The sequence below is a fragment of the Dendrobates tinctorius genome, unplaced genomic scaffold (genome assembly GCF_039654945.1).
Source record: "Dendrobates tinctorius isolate UK_male_01 unplaced genomic scaffold, ASM3965494v1 ptg000236l, whole genome shotgun sequence".
Lineage (NCBI taxonomy): Eukaryota > Metazoa > Chordata > Amphibia > Anura > Dendrobatidae > Dendrobates > Dendrobates tinctorius.
The window spans coordinates 63,497-85,043 of record NW_027361903.1 but is presented as its reverse complement, the minus strand read 5'-3'; the positions used below and the strand labels follow the sequence as shown (position 1 = coordinate 85,043).

At 45.8% G+C, this 21,547-nt stretch overlaps 1 protein-coding gene across 1 annotated transcript; it reads right to left on the bottom strand.

Moving 5' to 3' along the window:
• Positions 1–16,496: 16,496 nt before the first annotated feature.
• Positions 16,497–18,714, bottom strand: LOC141060357 (ventral anterior homeobox 1b-like). Its single transcript, XM_073556561.1, has one exon. It carries the CDS (start codon positions 18,265–18,267, stop codon positions 17,776–17,778), a length of 492 nt encoding a protein of 163 aa, XP_073412662.1. The 5' UTR covers positions 18,268–18,714; the 3' UTR covers positions 16,497–17,775.
• Between the last annotated feature and the right edge of the window lie 2,833 nt (positions 18,715–21,547).

The following is a 21,547-nucleotide window of genomic DNA, read 5'->3' as shown; positions in this document are numbered from 1 at the left end:
AGCTTCTGTCCGGTCCCGTACGCCTATCCCCAGGAAACATGGGACGCAGCTTCGACAATTCCAGACCCGGCTCAGTACAGGTACCCACAGTCCAGTCTTCCTCCTTACATATCAGAATACAGAAAAAACTAATATACTTTATTTAAGTTTCATTAAACCCAGAAATCATTGAGGTGCACGTGCAAAGACAAACAAAATACACCGTGGTACTACACACTACAATCAAACTAGCCCCCTAGGAACCCACTGGACCCTCAGTCTGCACTGGCGTAATCCGGGACCTGTGCTGTACACCAAACAATACTTCGATAGTGAGCAGAATTATGTGTGGGGTCCACACAGGCACGGAACAAGAGACCGGTATCACCGCGTATCTCCTAATCGGACATAACTAGCATTCATAGGAAATCTTTCGCAGTGAGCCATGAAAGCATCGTGCAATATTCCACCGCAATCAATACTGCACGCTCTTGTAGACCAAGTGATCAGGCTGCATGTCTCTGGTGAATCCTTGCTTGGGGTTACAGCCTATATCCTCCCTGGTCACTCTGCAGCACATATAAAAAGCATTAGTGATATGGCAAAACAATAGAGCGGAGAGTCTCTGGACAGTAACTGGTTAATAGTAAATCACATACCCGTTATATACATGTTTCTGCCTATATTGTAGACCCTCCTTCGACTCTCTTTGCATAACCTTAACGGACCAATGTGACAATTTCAAAATAAGGAACGGTCTCACTCGATTCTGGGAGGCGACTGCTAAATTCCCTCTTGGTGATCGATAGTGGACTACATCCCCTTGTTGCCTCCCTTCTCCCGACGCATTTCGTCAACACTCACCAGTGGAGTACCTTGGGATATATACGATCATGTCGCTAAGACAATTTGCCATTGTTATGAGGGTGCTCCATAACTTGTGTCATGATCCAGACCAGGTTTTTCCTGTCTCTCCTTTTCTTTGAGGTCTGGTCATGTCAGGGGTAAACTTTTCTCTGCCTCATTATGGTTTCAGGTCAGCTATTTCTCTGTGCTGCATCCTGCAGGCAGTGTCAGTTATATTTCCTGCCTACGTGTGTGTAGCTGGCACTGGAGAACCCCTGGTTTGTCCTGCTGCGTTTAGCTGACTTTGCTTGTGTCTGTGCTCTCCATCCCTGCTCGTCCCGTCTCTGTGCTTCCTTGTGTGTTGGGATTCCTCAGTACTCAACTCGGCTTTTGGCTCTGACCTGATTCTGTGTCTTCCGACTGATACCTCTTCTACTGACAGGCATTGACCTATTTGTGCTCCTCTGACTCTGCGTTTGTCTTTCCCTTTGTACTTCACTACTCTCTGGTATCGACCTGGCTTGCTGACCATTCTGCCGCCACCTGGTGGTAGCCTCGCTGCAGTTCTGTAGTTCTGCCCTGTGCAGGACTTCTGTTCATTCTCCACTCTGCTGCCATCCAGTGGAGTTTGCACTACTCTGCAGCTACCTGCAGTGCTGCAGCGTGACATCTTGTCCTTATATCGCGCCCCCTGGTGTCAACTTCCAGTTCGCGGGGAGGTCACTTCCGGTCAATTAACTGCAAGCCATTAAGGGGTTCTGGTACATGGACCGCAATGTAACATAAGTGCGATTATCTGCGCATGCACGTTCCATTGAGATACCGTCCTTATATGTCGCAGAGCTCAAAGCTTTGCTCACAGGTACGGCCATTCTGTCCTCTAGAAACGCCCAATTGTGTAGTCATAGACACTCCACCATCTAAATGGGCATTCAGGATGCTGTGCAGCAATACTCGCAAATAGGCGAGAGACCATCTTCTTATCTACAGGTTCCCAATCACGGCATAAGTAAATTGGCAGGATATCTATAGAGTAGTCTAATCGGATCTAAACAACACCCAGAAAGGGAACAACTCCATCAGCCCTTAAACCATATCGAGTAGGAGAAGGAAGAAAAACAAATGAATGAGGGGACGGAGGGGAATATATAATATATGTATCCCATTCAGCGGGAGAATCCCGGCGCCTAACAGTTGGCTTCCGATAGTTACTGGTGACCAACTCACCATTGAGGCCTCTCTGGATGCAGACAAGAAAAGCTAAATGGGTGCTATTGACTTCATGGATGAAGTGCAACCCTAAATCATTTTTGTTAAGTCCTTTTACAAATTTCACAAACTCTGTCTCTGTCCCCTTCCATTTGACAAATATGTCATCTATATAATGTAGCCATAAAGCTATCTTTTCTTCTGGGGTTCTTGATGTTTCACTGAACACAACTTTTTCCTCCCACCAGCCCAGGAGCAAATTAGCATATGTGGGTGCACACGGACTCCCGATTGCTGTGCCCCTGAGCTGGTGGAAGTACTTGTTGTCAAACAGGAACACGTTGTTGATGAGACAGAATTCAAGGGCCCTCAAGGTAAAGGCAATATGATTTTTAAATTGACATCTTCGTGTTTGCAGATAATGGTCCACAGCCATAAGCCCCACTTTATGGGGAATTGAAGAATAGAGTGCTTCAACATCAATATTCCCCAGGTTCATGCCTCTAGATATAGGCCATCAGTCTCCTTGTCATGATCCAGACCGGGTTTTGAGTCCTGTCTTTCCATGTTCCTGGTCTGGTCATTTCAGGGGTTAACATTTCTCAGCCTCAGTCTGGTCTCTTGTTTGCTATTTAGCTCCGCTGCATCCTTCAGGTGGTGTCAGCTATAGTTCTGCCTTCGGTGGGTGTATCTGACTCTGGTATATCCTGATTTGTCCTGCTGTGATCCCTGACTTGCCCCGTGTCTGTTTATTCCCTCTGTCTGTCCTGACTCAGTGTTTCCCTGTAAGTTTGTTGACTCCCTGGTTTTGACTTGGCTTGTATTCGGACCTGCTTCTGTCTTTTGTATTTGTCTTATCCGCCTTCGAGCGTTGCTGATCCCCTGGCTTGTTTGTGACCACGTGTACTGCTGTGACCTCTGGTACTTCTGCTCCTGACTGTTTCTGACTCGGCTCATCTGACCACTCTTTCACCACCTGGTGGCACTTATGCTGCTGCTCAGTGTTGCTATGCTGTGTGTGCAATCTCTTTTCTCTCACCAGCACCCCCTGGTGGAGGTTGCACTATACTGCACTGCAGTAGCATGACACTCCTGAGGAGATCACCCATGTCACGTACATATGAGTTCAAAGCCACCTCAAAAGGTCTCAGGATGTGGTCAACATATATCCCTAGGTTTTGGGTTACGCTGTTAATGCCTGCCACAACAGATGTGCCTTTTAGGGGGGTTAAGCTTTAGGCAGACAATAAAATGTGGCCATAACGGGATGTGTTGGAATCAAAAATTCTCTTTTGTTCTTATCCATTACTCCAAGTTCGTAACCCTCATTGACCAGTTCTTTTAAATTCCTGAGTAGCTCCTTGCCTAAAAGGCAGACCTATATGTTGATTAGAAATTGGGGCCCATCTATACTGTACCCTATATGGTGCCCTTGTGCCTCTCTATACTGTGCCCTATATTATACCCCTGTGCTTAGCTATACATCACCCTATATGGTGCCCTTGTGCCTGTCTATACTGTACCCTATATGGTGCCCTTGTGCCTCTCTATACTGTGCCCTACATTATACCCCTGTGCTTAGCTATACATCACCCTATATGGTGCCCTTGTGCCTGTCTATACTGTACCCTATATGGTGCCCTTGTGCCTCTCTATACTGTGCCCTATATTATACCCCTGTGCTTAGCTATACATCACCCTATATGGTGCCCTTGTGCCTGTCTATACTGTACCCTATATGGTGCTCCTGTGCCCATTTATACTATACCCTATAACATACTGTCCTCCTTTCACTGAGTACCGCAAATTTTGGGCAATCCCAGAGGGGGATTATTGACCCTGTGGAACAGACTGAGACGGCCGCTCCAGTATTGTGCACAACTAAAGGATATTTAGCTCTAAATGAGAGAATCCGTGGAAGGAAAAGAAGAATTTTGTGGCTTGGCACATGAATTGTGTGACGAAGGTGTTAGGAAGAACAGAGGAAGTGAATTCTGATTATTTCTGTTACTGCTATGTTGAAGAAGGAAAAATTGTCTATTATTATGGCAAAGACGGGATGTATTGTGGTTCAAGCAAGTGACTGTGGTGTGAGGAAGTGATTAAAAGAAGGAACTGAGATTAATGATACTAATGTGTTAGGCAGACGAATAGTTAAAAGTGATGATTTGAAAGAAGAGGTCTCCCAGCTAGATGACAATTGTACAAGGAGGCCGAGAGTCGCAGCCCCCACCTTTTCTTTGTTAAACGCTCACGGTATCTATCATCAGCCACCGCTGCCAGCCTCAGTCCCCGCTATGCCTAATATTGCTAGTGGTTATGGGGATCCAAGGAAAAAAAAAAAAAGTTTTCAGAAGACTTTAACCCGCTCTGTTCAGGAGAGAGAGAGAGAAAAAAAAAAGAGCAAACAGCAGCCTCTAGCCCCCACCGCAGCTGCGAGCACACAGTGTGCCTTTCAGCCCACACAGCAAACTCTCGCCCCCCCCCAGACTTCAGCTAGTGGGAACCCTGCTCCTCAGCCCCTCCCTGCTAATTCTCAACTGCTCAGTTTGTGATCTCTCCCACATGTCCAGTAAGTTTACTAGGGGCAGATTTATTATCACAGTTCCGCTCCGGAATACAGTTCCAAGATGATGGTCAGATGGCTCTTACGTTATGAAGACAGTGAGGAAATCTGTATTTTGCATGCCCTTCCTACAGTTATGATGGCCCTGATAGGCCCAGATCCACCCCAATATTGCCTGAGGATCAATGACTCACCCCATAACTCTCAGAGATACCATCTAAACTCTGGTCAAAAGGGCCAAATGATATAGGGAAAATGCCTGTAGAACCAGTAAAAGTGTTTCTCAAACCTGGTGCCTAATCCTCATACTCTTTTGTCCCAAATACCCCAGGATGCTGCTTGGTTTACAGTTATTGATCTTACGAATGCCTTCTTTAGCATTCCGTTACACCCAGACTGCCAGTTTCTATTTGCATTCACTTAGCAGGAACGACAGTTAATATGGACAGTTATGTCACAAGGGCCCAAAACAGTCCCAACCAGTTTGCAAAAAAATATGAGCAGGTGTCTTTTGCCATTTCTGCCACTGTTAGCCTCCTTAAGTATCTGGCAGCACTGAACTGTTGGGTTTCAGCCTCGAGACTTCAGTTCTGCCTTGGTCAAGTGATATTCTTGGGTCACTATCTCCTTCAGGGTGCCAGACACCTCGCAGAAGAAAGAAAAATAGCTGTCAGCTCCCTTCCTTTCCCGAAAGATAAAACTGAACTCCAGCGTTTTCTTATGCACTTATTGTTGTCAGTGGATACCGGATGCATCCCGCATAATGTAACCCCTTTACAACGCCTTGAAAGATGGCATAATGAACTAGAAGGAAAGATGGCAGTGATGAGGATTACCTCCAACATGATTGTTCCCAACTTCTGACTGAAGAAACAGCTACTCCACCAAATGTCAGTGAGAATCCACTCCCAAATCCCGATCTGGTGTTATTCTCGGATGGTTCAAGATATGCTGACGAGTTTGGTAGATTCCACACGGGATACGCTGTTACCACAGAGGACACTGTAGTGCACGCAGCTGCGCTCCCGCCCTCACAGTCAGCACGAGAAGCAGAACTCCAGGCTCTGTCTAATGCATGTACTTTGGCCAAGAACAGACGGGCTAATATATACACGGACTCACGGTATGCATTTGGTATTGCTCATGATTTTGGGGCTCTATGGGCCAATCGAGGGTTTATTACTACTGTCGGAACCCCAGTAAAAAATGCTGAAGCTGTTAAAACCCTCATGGACTCGATCAAATTACCTACTCAGGTGGCCATTATCAAAGTTAAGGCGCACGGTCCTAGGAACAGACCACAGACTGTTGGCAACGCATTTGCGGATATGCAAGCAGAAGCCGCCGCTCTTTTACCCGTTGAACCAACCATACCAACTATGGTGACCACACGCTGTCAGCGTAAACAGTTACAAGAAGCATTGACCCTACAAGAACCTGAGGATCTACAACAGACTGAAGTTTTCTGTCGGACCCCGCGAGACCGCTTAATGACGATGCAGAGAATGTCTCCAAAGGAAGAGGTGAAGCAATGGAAGACTGATGGGGCACGTATGGATAATGGTCTCTGGAAAAAGGACCAACTTGTGTGTCTCCCTAAGCGGATGTACCCTGCTATTGCCATATGGGCACATGGACCTACACATCGAGGAAAGAATCAGGCTCTCGCCCTGGTGCAAAAATTCTACTGGGCCCCGGTCCTCCAGTTGGCCGGAAGCATTCCCTGTTACCAACATTACTGCAAAGACCACAGCGAAGAAACTGGTGATGGAAGTTATATGCAGATATGGGGTTCCAGAAGTTGTTGATATCAAGGTCCGGCCTTTACTTCTCATGTGTACCAGGAAGTTCTGACAATGCTTGGATCCACTGTAGCCCTCCATACTCCGTACCACCCACAATCCAGTGGGAAAGTTGAGAGTTTGAATGGCACACTGAAGGGACAACTGACCAAAATGATGCAGGAGACTACGGCTCCCTGGCCCATTGTACTCTACTATATCCGTACTACCCCTATTGCAAAGCATGGCCTGTCCCCATATGAGATATTGTTTGGTGTTAGGCCCCCAGTTGCAAATTTCCAGCCTCAGCAGTTATCAGAAGAAACTGACCGTGCTTTCCAATATGTTATTCTGCTTAGCAAGATTTTTTTTACTAACACCTATGTTCTAGTTTCCTCTTCTTTTCCAGATTCAGCAGAAACCGACACCTGTCATAACCTGAAGCCTGGCGATTTGGTAGTCGTGAAAAGGAAATTCTGCACTAAGCCAGCTAATGATGATACCAAAGGTGTCGTTGCCCCTGCTCTTCTCTGCACCGGTCTCAAAAGGCTACTTGATGAAGATGTTGAAGCCAAGCACATGCCTACCTACAAAAGATCCCCACCACCGTCATCAAAAATTGTTGTTCGTGAACTGCAGTATACAGGGGGGACGGGTGCGCCGCGACAGCCATGACTGGTAACACGGCATCAGCCATGTGAAGACCAGTACCCCTCGAGCTGTTAGCTTGGGATAGCACCTCTGATGCTGCATATGTGTTATCAAAATTTATCTAGGGGGGGAATTGTGAAGTACAGTATTCAGATGTACGGGACATCTTGTTCTTTAGACTCCATTTTTGTGCTTGCGACGCCATTTTGTTGTTTACGAGTTAAATTTTGTAACTTAACTAGATGAAAGTTCACGGCTGTTATGAAACCAGACTGTTCCAGCTTGTACAATATATGAGATGAGACCCTAAAAGAATGCGCTATTGTTCTATATTCTACGTCACGCAGCTGGGGACATATTCTGATTTTCTTGCAATACTATTGGCTTAAATGTATTACGATTCTATTGGTAGCTGTATACTTTGCATAATTAAGCAGAATGCTATGTAATGTGAGATTCAGTAAAGGGGCTCAGTGATCTGCCTCGATCCTCCCGTACAGAGTCCCTCGTCTCCGTGTGGTCATTCCTAGTTGCTAGCAACGCCCTGTGAACTAATTTGGAAATCACTGGATCAACCGTGAAGGGTTAATTTAGCCCTACCTCAACAATACAACTGTTCATGTCTATACTGTACCCTAAATGGTACCATTTTGCTCATCTATACTGCACCCTATAACATACGACTGTGCCCGTCTATACTGGACCCTATATGGTGCTCCCCTGTACTTTACCCTATATAATACACCTGTGCCCATCTATGCTGTACCATATACTATACATCTTGCATCTGTATACTGTACCCTAAATTGTGCCGAGCGGTGCTGAAATAAGTGACGCCAGACGGAGCCTTTAACCAGATGGAGACATTTCAGTTTATTTCAGATGCAGACGTCCAGGAGACGCGAGAGTCGCTCGGATCCATCTCCTCCTTTACATATAAGAATCCGCCGTTTAAATAGAATGTGAAAAATACAGATCTCTGCTCTCATATATATATATATATATATATAAATATATGTATATACGGCCTCCCATATATACAGACACATCATATATATATATACGGCCTCCTATATATACAGACACATCATATATATATATATATACGGCCTCCCATATATACAGACACATCATATATATATACGGCCTCCCATATATACAGACACATCATATATATATACGGCCTCCCATATACACAGACACATCATATATATATATATACGGCCTCCCATATATACAGACACATCATATATATACGGCCTCCTATATATACAGACACATCATATATATATACGGCCTCCCATATATACAGACACATCATATATATATACGGCCTCCCATATATACAGACACATCATATATATATACGGCCTCCCATATATACAGACACATCATATATATATATATATATATGGCCTCCTATATATACAGACACATCATATATATATATACGGCCTCCCATATATACAGACACATCATATATATACGGCCTCCCATATATACAGACACATCATATATATATACGGCCTCCCATATACACAGACACATCATATATATATATATATATATACGGCCTCCCATATATACAGACACATCATATATATACGGCCTCCTATATATACAGACACATCATATATATATACGGCCTCCCATATATACAGACACATCATATATATATACGGCCTCCCATATATACAGACACATCATATATATATACGGCCTCCCATATACACAGACACATCATATATATATATATATACGGCCTCCCATATATACAGACACATCATATATATACGGCCTCCCATATATACAGACACATCATATATATATATATATATACGGCCTCCTATATATACAGACACATCATATATATATACGGCCTCCCATATATACAGACACATCATATATATATACGGCCTCCCATATATACAGACACATCATATATATATATACGGCCTCCCATATATACAGACACATCATATATATATATATACGGCCTCCCATATATACAGACACATCATATATATATATATATATATATATATATATACGGCCTCCTATATATACAGACACATCATATATATATATATATATATATATATATATATATACGGCCTCCCATATATACAGACACATCATATATATATATATACGGCCTCCCATATACACAGACACATCATATATATATATATATATATACGGCCTCCTATATATACAGACACATCATATATATACGGCCTCCTATATATACAGACACATCATATATATATACGGCCTCCCATATATACAGACACATCATATATATATACGGCCTCCTATATATACAGACACATCATATATATATATATATATATATATATACGGCCTCCTATATATACAGACACATCATATATATATATATATATACGGCCTCCCATATATACAGACACATCATATATATATATATACGGCCTCCCATATACACAGACACATCATATATATATATATATATACGGCCTCCTATATATACAGACACATCATATATATACGGCCTCCTATATATACAGACACATCATATATATGTATATACGGCCTCCCATATATACAGACACATCATATATATATATACGGCCTCCCATATATACAGACACATCATATATATACAGCCTCCCATATACACAGACACATCATATATATATATATATATACGGCCTCCTATATACACAGACACATCATATATATATATACGGCCTCCTATATATACAGACACATCATATATATATATACGGCCTCCCATATATACAGACACATCATATATATGTATATACGGCCTCCCATATATACAGACACATCATATATATATATATACGGCCTCCTATATATACAGACACATCATATATATGTATATACGGCCTCCCATATATACAGACACATCATATATATATATACGGCCTCCTATATATACAGACACATCATATATATATATATACGGCCTCCTATATATACAGACACATCATATATATGTATATACGGCCTCCCATATATACAGACACATCATATATATATATACGGCCTCCTATATATACAGACACATCATATATATATATATATATGGCCTCCTATATATACAGACACATCATATATATGTATATACGGCCTCCCATATATACAGACACATCATATATATACGGCCTCCTATATATACAGACACATCATATATATATATATATACGGCCTCCTATATATACAGACACATCATATATATATACGGCCTCCCATATATACAGACACATCATATATATATATATACGGCCTCCTATATATACAGACACATCATATATATATACGGCCTCCCATATATACAGACACATCATATATATATATATACGGCCTCCCATATATACAGACACATCATATATATATATATACGGCCTCCCATATATACAGACACATATAGATATATATACGGCCTCCCATATATACAGACACATCATATATATATATATATATACGGCCTCCTATATATACAGACACATCATATATATATATATACGGCCTCCCATATATACAGACACATCATATATATATATATATATATATATATATATATACGGCCTCCTATATATACAGACACATCATATATATATATACGGCCTCCTATATATACAGACACATCATATATATATATACGGCCTCCCATATATACAGACACATCATATATATATATATATATATACGGCCTCCTATATATACAGACACATCATATATATATACGGCCTCCCATATATACAGACACATCATATATATATATATACGGCCTCCTATATATACAGACAAGGCTTCTATGTGTATGTATATAGAGCCTCCTATTGCTCTGGTAAAAATGAAGAGACCGCTGCACAATGTTCACTTTGTCAGATTGTTCTCTTTATACTTTTCAGTAAAATGTAAATTGCTCTTTTATTCTATAAACTACTGACCACATGTCTCCGAATTTCCAAGCAACAAATTTTTAATTTATTTTCAGAAATGAGAAATTGTCGAAAGAACAAAAAAATGCCGAGTGCTTGTAGACCTCAAATAATGCAAAGAAAACAAGTCCATCATCATTTAGACACAACAATACTAATGTTTTACCTCAGGAAGAGTTCAGAGATCAATATTCTGTGGAATCCCCATGATTGTTAATCCCGGCTTTCCTGCGTCTCGGCTGCTTTCCTCCAGTCTCTCACACGGCTTTTGGGTGACCTTATGCCACTCCTGGTACACACATGTAAAGCCCCCGTTACACATAGCGATATCGCTGTGTGTGATACTGACCTCCGACCGGCTCCCCCGCTGTCTGTCGCTGATCGCGCGAGAAGGTCCTGGATCGTTTCTCGTCCGGCGCTTCCTGAGGGGCTTCCTGCTGTGACGACGAGCGACGCGTGGACGCAGGCGGGAGGACGTCAGGATCGCCTCGTCTGACAGGTAAGTAGCGACCCCCGACAGCTGCTATGTCGCTGGTGAGATCTGCCTGTGTAGCAGATCACTAGCGACCACTTAGCGATGCACCAGTGATCCTGATCGCGTCATATCGCTGGTCGGGATCGCTGGTGCGTCGCTGGTGCATCGCTAAGTGTAACGGTACCCTAAGCAGTTCTTCTGTGTCTGATGACTTGTGACTCTCCATCTTCCTCCTGATTACATTCCAGAGGTTCTCAGTGGGGTTCAGGTCTGGAGATCGGGCGGCCATGACAGGGATTGGATGTGGTGGTCTCTTAATTTTTGCCAGAGCTGTATATACAAACACAGCTTCTATGTATATATACAGTATATACAGCCTCCTATATATACAGACACGGCTTCTATGTATGTATACAGCTCTGGCAAAAATTAAGAGCGCACTGCACAGTTTTATGAAAATCCGCTTCTCTCCGTGTCTGACGGCAATTCCTCCATTCCAGTGTCAGCTGAATTCCAACCAGAGTCCACCTCATTCTACTTCATGTGCTTCTGATTAGTGATCACCTGAACCAAATCTTATCTAAGGAAGGAAAGTATAAAATCCCTGCTGTGGTGTTCACAGTCCTCCTGCAATAGGACAAGCTGGACGGCAAAACAAGAGCTAGGAATATCCCAAAAGTAATAGGAATCAAAAAATAACTTTTAGCCATGGCAAAGGAGTTCAAAAGAAAAGTCTTGAGTGAGGAAAGAAGGGCTCAGTTCTGGCTTTACTAGCGGAGGGATACAGTGAGCGTCATGTTGCCTCCATCCCTAAAATTTCTAAGATGGCAGTCCATTACAACAAGATCAAGCTTCAGACATTGGGGACAACAAAGCTACAGACTGGCAGAGGGTGAAAACAACTCTCCACTAACAGGGATGACCGTCATCTTATTTGAATGTCACTCAGCAAACGCAGGATGACATCAAGTGACCTCCAAAAGGAATGTCAAATGGCAGCTGGGGTGAAGTGCACGGCAAGAACAGTTGGTAACAGGCTCCTAGAGGCAGGGCTCAAGTCATGTAAAGGTAGAAAAAAGCCTTTCATCAATGAGAAGCAAAGGAGAGCCAGGCTGAAGTTTACCAAAGACCATAAGGGTTGGACCATAGAGGACTGGAGTAAGGTAATCTTCTCTGATGAGTCTAATTTTCAGCTTTGCCCAACACCTGGTCGTCTAATGGTTAGACGGAGACCTGGAGAGGCGTACAAGCCACAGTGTCTTGCACCCACTGGTGGAGGATCGGTGATGATCTGGGGAGGCTTCAGCAAGGCTAGAATTGGGCAGGTTAATCTTTGTGAAGGACGTATGAATCAAGCCGCATACAAGGTTATCCTGGAAAAACAGCTGATTCCTTCTGCTCAGGCAATGTTCCCCAACTCTGAGGACAATGCGCCATGCCACACAGCTAGGTCATCAATGTGTGGATGAAGGACCACCACATCAAACCCCTGTCATGGCCGCCCAATCTCCAGACCTGAACCCCAGTGAGAACCTCTGGAGCGTAATCAGGAGGAAGATGGAGAGTCACAAGCCATCAGACAAAGAAGAACTGCTGACATGTGTGTACCAGGAGCGGCATAAGGTCACCCAAAAGCCGTGTGAGAGACTGGTTGAAAGCAGCCAAGACGCAGGAAAGCTGGGATCAACAGTCATGGGGATTCCACACAGTATTGATCTCTGAACTCTTCCTGAGGTAAAACATTAGTATTGTTGTTTCTAAATGACTATGGACTTGTTGTCTTAGCATTATTTGAGCTCTACAAGCACTCCGCATTTTTTTGTTATTTTGACCATTTCTCATTGTCTGAAAATAAATCCAAAATTTATTGCTTGGAAATTCGGAGACATGTGGTCAGAAGTTTATAGAATAAAAGAGCAATTTACATTTTACTCAAAAATATAAAGAGGAAAATCAGACAAACTGAACATTTTGCAGCGGTCTCTTAATTTTCGGCAGAGCTGTATATACTATATATATATATATATATACACACATATGGCCTGCTATATATACTGACACGGCTTATATATACACTGCTCAAAAAAATGAAGGGAACACTTAATCAACAGAATATAACTCCAAGTAAATGAAACTTCTGTGAAATCAAACTGTCCACTTAGGAAGCAACACTGACTGACAATCAATTTCACATGCTGTTGTGTAAATGGAATAGACAACAGATGGAAATTATTGGCAATTATCAAGACACCCTCAATAGAGGAGTGGTTCTACAGGTGGGGACCACAGACCACATCTCAGTACCAATGCTTTCTGGCTGATGTTTTGGTCACTTTTGAATGTTGGTTGTGCTTTCACACTCGTGGTAGCATGAGACGGACTCTACAACTCACACAAGTGGCTCAGGTAGAGCAGCTCATCCAGGATGGCACATCAATGCAAGCTGTGGCAAGAAGGTTTGCTGTGTCTGCCAGCGTAGTGTCCAGAGGCTGGAGGCACTACCAGGAGACAGGCCAGTACACCAGGAGACATGGAGGGGGCCGTAGGAGGGCAACAACCCAGCAGCAGGACCGCTACCTCTGCCTTTGTGCAAGGAGGAACAGGAGGAGCACTGCCAGAGCCCTGCAAAATGACCTCCAGCAGGCCACAAATGTGCATGTATCTGCACAAACGGTTAAAAACCGACTCCATGAGGATGGTCTGAGTGCCCGACGTCCACAGATGAGGGTTGTGCTCACAGCCCAACAACGTGTGGCCCTCCAAAGAAATGCCACCCCACACCATTACTGATCCACTGCCAAACCGGTCATGCTGAAGGATGTTGCAGGCAGCAGATCACTTTCCACGGCGTCTCCAGACTCTGTCACATCTGTCACATGTGCTCAGGGTGAACCTGCTCTCATCTGTGAAGAGCACAGGGCGCCAGTGGCGAATTTGCCAATCCTGGTGTTCTGTGGCAAATGCCAAGCTTCCTGCACGGTGTTGGACTGTGAGCACAACCCCCATCTGTGGACGTCGGGCCCTCAGGCCTCCAGCCTCTGGACACTACACTGACAGACACAGCAAACCTTTTTGCCTCAGCTCGCATTGATGTGCCATCGTGGATGAGCTGCACTACCTGAGCCACTTGTGTGGGTTGTAGAGTCCGTCTCATGCTACCACGAGTGTGAATTCACAACCAACATTCAATAGTGACCAAAACATCAGCCAGAAAGCATTGGTACTGAGATGTGGTCTGTGGTCCCCACCTGCAGAACCACTCCTTTATTGAGGGTGTCTTGATAATTACCAGTAATTTCCATCTGTTGTCTATTCCATTTGCACAACAGCATGTGAAATTGATTGTCAATCAGTGTTGCTTCCTAAGTGCACAGTTTGATTTCACAGAAGTTTGGTTTACTTGGAGTTATATTCTGTTGTTAAGCTTTGCCTTTATTTTTTTCAGCAGTGTATATAGATATATATGTATATATTGGCCAAGTCACTCACACGACATCAACACAAAACGCCACGGAACAACACCTCGCAGGAAGTCTCGCCCCAATTTTTCCTGCTTTCCCTTAATTAAATAATTTACAATTAAATGACTATAATTTGTCCAAGGCGTCGAGCGCAGCCCCTGATTGGCCAATCACATGGCGTGATCTCTGGATCGGCCAATCAGGAGGCGCTGGAAACCTGCGACACATTCAAGTACAACTGACAAATCGCTGGTGGTATAATCATCCAAACATGGTCACAAATAGACTGAACGCTGCGCGGCACTGATGATGGGGAGGAGCACAGGATGCGTCTCTGATGCCGGGGCTCTGAGAGGGGCATACACCCAGACCTAGTGTAAGGGGTCCAGCTCCGGGGCCCCTGGGGTCAGTGCGCCACATATTCTCCTCCTAGTAGAGGAACATTGAGCAATTGCTACATTAGTGATTTCCTGCTGTGCTTGGATGTCATAGGAGTGCAGCTGTCCCCGCGGCCACATTCATCACATCAGAATGCAACAATTTGGGGAGAAAAAATGGAGAAGTGGGTGTGGTTTACTTGGGAGGGGCGGGGCCAGCAACAAATGTTACTCCCATCTCTACCTTTCATGGCGACTGGAGACGAAGTTGTGAAAGTATCCGAGCGCCGCACTTTGCTTCCCCCAGAAATAACAAGAGCTGTGGATGCGACATCACGTAGCGAGCAATGTTGCGGCTCCTCAGAGGCGGACCCCCTGCACAGCAGTTATCTGTAGCCCCGCCTCTAATGGGAGGGACTTACAGACACAACTCACCCATGAAAGGTAGACATGGAGCAAAAAAGAGAAACGGCACAAAATTTACAACGCTGAAACCAGGAGAGGATTTCACTCTCTGACTTCAGGAAAATCCAAAAGCACCAAATTTATTAGGAGGAGTTCACTGAGTCAGCGTGTAACCAACAGAAATAGCTGACCTAGTATTATGCTCCAGAGCTGCAATCACTCTTCTGCTGTTACATCATGTCTTATCCTCCAGTCACCTCCAGAGCTGCACTCACTATTCTGCTGTTTCATCTTGTCTTATCCTCCAGTCACCTCCAGAGCTGCAGTCACTCTTCTGTTGTTACATCATGTCTTATCCTCCAGTCACCTCCAGAGCTGCAGTCACTCTTCTGCTGTTACTACTCTGCTGTTACATCATGTCTTATCCTCCAGTCACCTCCAGAGCTGAACTCACTATTCTGCTGTTAGGGGGTATCGGAACGCCCCGTGTCCTTTCTTTCTGCCCTTTGCACTGTGTGGCAGAGGAGACATTCTGTGGACGCATTCACTTTGTGCTAATTATTGGGTACAGAGGTAAAAACTGAGGGGTCACTGATCTGCTGCTGAAAGAAAATCTCCAGGGGAATGAAAACTTATTCACAAGGTTGCAGCCAGCGCGTTTCGTGGTCACGCAGGACCTCTCCATCAGGACTCACAGGTTCGTCCTCCTGCGTGACCTCGAAACGCGCTGGCTGAAACCTTGTGAATAAGTTTTCATTCCCCTGGAGATTTTCTTTCAGCAGCAGATCAGTGATCCCTCGGTTTTTCCTCTGTGTGGCCGTTTGCTCCTCCGGGGTCCGTGCCGCGGCTCTTCTATGCCGGTCACGTGTTGCCATTCCAGCCACTGGTCCAGCTGAGGGTATTCTCCTCTTTTCCTGACACCACTTTATCGATGGATCAGACCCGACTGCGCTTTCCTTTTTTCCCAGTTTCTCTTCGCATTTCTAATTAGCGGGTGAGCGCTCGAGGGGCGCGGGTTCCCCAGACGGGTAATCATGCATCGTGGATGCACTGCACCCTTCTAGGGAGCACAGCGGTGTCCACAGTGTCTCCCTCTGGATATTATTTACAGCTAGACAAATTGCATGCTCATACTCTGCTCCAACGAACAATGGGCGCTCTGCTTCCCCTTAACAGCAGAATAGTGACCACAGCTCTGGAGGTGACTGGAGGATAAGACATGATGTAACAGCAGAATAGTGAGTGCAGCTCTGGAGGTGACTGGAGGATAAGACACGATGTAACAGCAGAATAGTGAGTGCAGCTCTGGAGGTGACTGGAGGATAAGACACGATGTAACAGCAGAATAGTGAGTGCAGCTCTGGAGCAGCTGTGGAGGTGACTGGAAGGTAGGACAGGACTCGGCCAGTACAGGGTCACACGCTGGCTCCTCACTCTTGCAATGTCCGGCCGATCAGCAGATGACAGGGGCAGCGGTCTGCATTCTGCAGATCAGTGGGTGTAGACGGTTGTTGGTGACAGACTGAATGCCTCCACGCTGGCACCAGACATCTCCTACTTGGAGCCCTCCCCATAATGTTTGGAATAGAAGGGCCACCATCACCTCCTGACTGTTTCCCTCAGGGGCGCCAGGTGCCGGGGTTCTGGGAGCACGGCCCGGGTTGTTGGACTCTACCTGTCACCATTCATATGCTCTTGCTCTTTGTTTGTGGCCCCTGGGGCCCCTCAGCACTCCATTGGTGCTCTTTCTGTACCCTGCTGCTTTCAGGGATGTGGGACCCCGGACAGCAGCTGCAGGTGACTATGGGAATCAGGAGAGTCCAGAGCAGTGGAATCCCAGAGCCGGGCGCCGATGTGCTGACAGGTGGCTGCTGGTGCGAGAATGAGGGGAGTCATCTTTGATGTCAGTGGAGACTTTGACTCCCTAAGTGACCCACTGACCCTGAATCGGACGCCTGGCTCCTGCATTCTGACGGGGTGCCCCTCCTCCCCGGCCGCTCTGGTTTGGGGTGCAGTCGGGTTCGGGGACAGGTACACCTATCACACAAGACACAGATACACACACAAGCTGCAGGTCAGTCCAGAGACTTCTTGTCTAGCGTCTCCTTGGAGGAGCTTCTAGAATACGGCTCGAAAGCAGAGGAGCTGAGGTACCGGGCGGACAGTTCCTGCAGGTTTCCTGCCATTGTCAGGGGGTTGGATGTGAGCCGGTTGGCGACTGTGCCCAGGAGAGATGGCACTGGCAGGCTGAAGATGCTGTGTCCAGTGGGAGAGTTGTGGAGTCCGGAGTGGTGAGCAGGGGCGCTGGTAACATCCGGATGGGAGGGGGCCCCAGGACCAGAACTGCTTGGGGCCCTTAAAGCACGAGTATCACAAGCAGGTATTAGTCCAGGCAAGCCAGGAGGCGACAGGAGGCGGCCTTGTTCTAAAAGTCTGAGGACACTGCAGGTGGCGGCCGTCTCCGACACCACTGACCGCAGCTCGGAGTCCTTCCCCTGGTCCTTCTTCTGCTTAGTCCTACGGTTCTGAAACCAAACCTTCACCTGAAAGAGAAGAGAACAGGCCATGAGAAAGTGAAAGGGAGAGATGGATGCAAGATCACGGCCAACCTGCCCATCCGCGAGATGGGCCAATCTGGAGGTGGCTTTTCTGGCCGACAGTACATATAACAGTATCCGCAGCCTCAGGAAGCAGATCTATGACTTCTGGATATGGAATAGACCCTCATTTATTAGCACATGACCCAAATGTCATGGCACAAGAAAATAAAATGCACAACATGTCATTTTTGGTGTAAAAAAGGCAACAGCTTTTATTAAAGACGCCATGAGTATTGTAAGAGTCAGGTGAAACATTGGGCAAGTCTTTATTTCACTCACTAATATAGCGCCATCAATTCCACAGCGCTGTACAGGAATCATCATCGCTGTCCCCAGTGGGGCTCACAATCTAAATTCCCTATCAGTCTGAGGAAGGAAGCCAGAAAACCTGGAGGAAACCCACACAAACTTGGGGAGAACATACAAACTCCTGCCATCCGAGCGGCCACCGGATGAAGTTACCATGATCACATCCTCCAGGCTGGACACCAAAGCTCGGCCTATCCACCACCATTGTGTAATAGCTGAGCTGCCACGGGATGACGTTACCAATATCACATCCTCCAGGCTGGACACCAAAACTCGGCCTATCCATCACCATTGTGTAATAGCTGAGCTGCCCCTGGATGAGGTTACCATTATCACATCCTCCAGGCTGGACACCAAAGCTCGGCCTATCCACCACCATTGTGTAATAGCTGAGCTGCCACGGGATGAGGTTACCAATATCACATCCTCCAGGCTGGACACCAAAGCTCGGCCTATCCATCACCATTGTGTAATAGCTGAGCTGCCCCTGGATGAGGTTACCAATATCACATCCTCCAGGCTGGACACCAAAGCTCGGCCTATCCACCACCATTGTGTAATAGCTGAGCTGCCACGGGATGACGTTACCAATATCACATCCTCCAGGCTGGACACCAAAGCTCAGCCTATCCACCACCATTGTGTAATAGCTGACCTGCACCTGGATGAGGTTACCAATATCACATCCTCCAAGCTGGACACCAAAGCTCGGCCTATCCACCACCATTGTGTAATAGCTGAGCAGCCCCTGGATGACATTACCATTATCACATCCTCCAGGCTGGACACCAAAGCTCAGCCTATGCACCACCATTGTGTAATAGCTGAGCTGCCACGGGATGACGTTACCATTATCACATCCTCCAGGCTGGACACCAAAGCTCGGCGTATGCACCACCATTGTGTAATAGCTGAGCTGCCCCTGGATGAGGTTACCAATATCACATCCTCCAGGCTGGACACCAAAGCTCGGCCTATCCATCACCATTGTGTAACAGCTGAGCTGCTTTTAGATGACGTTACCAATATCACATCCTCCAGGCTGGACACCAAAGCTCAGCCTATCCATCACCATTGTGTAATAGTTGACCTGCCCCTGGATGAGGTTACCAATATCACATCCTCCAGGCTGGACACCAAAGCTCGGCCTATCCACCACCATTGTGTAATAGCTGACCTGCCCCTTGATGACATTACCAATATCACATCCTCCAGGCTGGACACCAAAGCTCAGCCTATCCACCACCATTGTGTAATAGCTGACCTGCCCCTGGATGAGGTTACCAATATCACATCCTCCAGGCTGGACACCAAAGCTCGGCCTATCCACCACCATTGTGTAACAGCTGAGCTGCCACGGGATGACGTTACCAATATCACATCCTCCAGGCTGGACACCAAAGCTCAGCCTATCCACCACCATTGTGTAATAGCTGACCTGCACCTGGATGAGGTTACCAATATCACATCCTCCAAGCTGAACACCAAAGCTCGGCCTATCCACCACCATTGTGTAATAGCTGAGCAGCTCCTGGATGACATTACCATTATCACATCCTCCAGGCTGGACACCAAAGCTCAGCCTATCCACCACCATTGTGTAATAGCTGAACTGCCACGGGATGACGTTACCAATATCACATCCTCCAGGCTGGACACCAAAGCTCGGCCTATCCATCACCATTTTGTAACAGCTGAGCTGCCCCTGGATGACATTACCATTATCACATCCTCCAGGCTGGACACCAAAGCTCGGCCTATCCACCACCATTGTGTAATAGCTGAACTGCCACGGCATGACTTTACCAATATCACATCCTCCAGGCTGGACACCAAAGCTCGGCCTATCCACCACCATTTTGTAACAGCTGAGCTGCCCCTGGATGACATTACCATTATCACATCCTCCAGGCTGGACACCAAAGCTCAGCCTATCCACCACCATTGTGTAATAGCTGAACTGCTCTTAGATGATGTTACCATGATCACATCCTCCAGGCTGGACACCAAAGCTCGGCCTATCCACCACCATTGTGTAACAGCTGAACTGCTCTTAGATGATGTTACCATGATCACATCCTCCAGGCTGAACACCAAAGCTCGGCCTATCCACCACCATTGTGTAATAGCTGAACTGCTCTTAGATGACGTTACCATTATCACATCCTCCAGGCTGAACACCAAAGCTCGGCCTATCCATCACCATTGTGTAACAGCTGAGCTGCCCCTGGTTGACATTACCATTATCACATCCTCCAGGCTGAACACCAAAGCTCGGCCTATCCATCACCATTGTGTAATAGCTGAACTGCTCTTAGATGACGTTACCATTATCACATCCTCCAGGCTGGACACCAAAGCTCGGCCTATCCACCACCATTGTGTAACAGCTGAGCTGCCCCTGGATGAGGTTACCATTATCACATCCTCCAGGCTGGACACCAAAGCTCGGCCTATCCACCACCATTGTGTAATAGCTGAACTGCTCTTAGATGACGTTACCATTATCACATCCTCCAGGCTGGACACCAAAGCTCGGCCTATCCACCACCATTGTGTAATAGCTGAACTGCTCTTAGATGACGTTACCATTATCACATCCTCCAGGCTGGACACAAAAGCTCGGCCTATGCACCACCATTGCGTAACAGCTGAGCTGCCACTGGATGACATTACCATTATCACATCCTCCAGGCTGGACACCAAAGCTCGGCCTATCCACCACCATTGTGTAATAGCTGAACTGCTCTTAGATGACGTTATCATTATCACATCCTCCAGGCTGGACACCAAAGCTCAGCCTATCCACCACCATTGTGTAACAGCTGAGCTGTCCCTGGATGACATTACCATTATCACATCCTCCAGGCTGGACACCAAAGCTCGGCCTATCCACCACCATTGTGTAACAGCTGAGCTGTCCCTGGATGACATTACC

Bases quoted from the DNA above. Each gene is read 5' to 3' on its own strand.
- LOC141060357 (XM_073556561.1), bottom strand. From the start codon at position 18,267: ATGGCCTGTTCTCTTCTCTTTCAGGTGAAGGTTTGGTTTCAGAACCGT.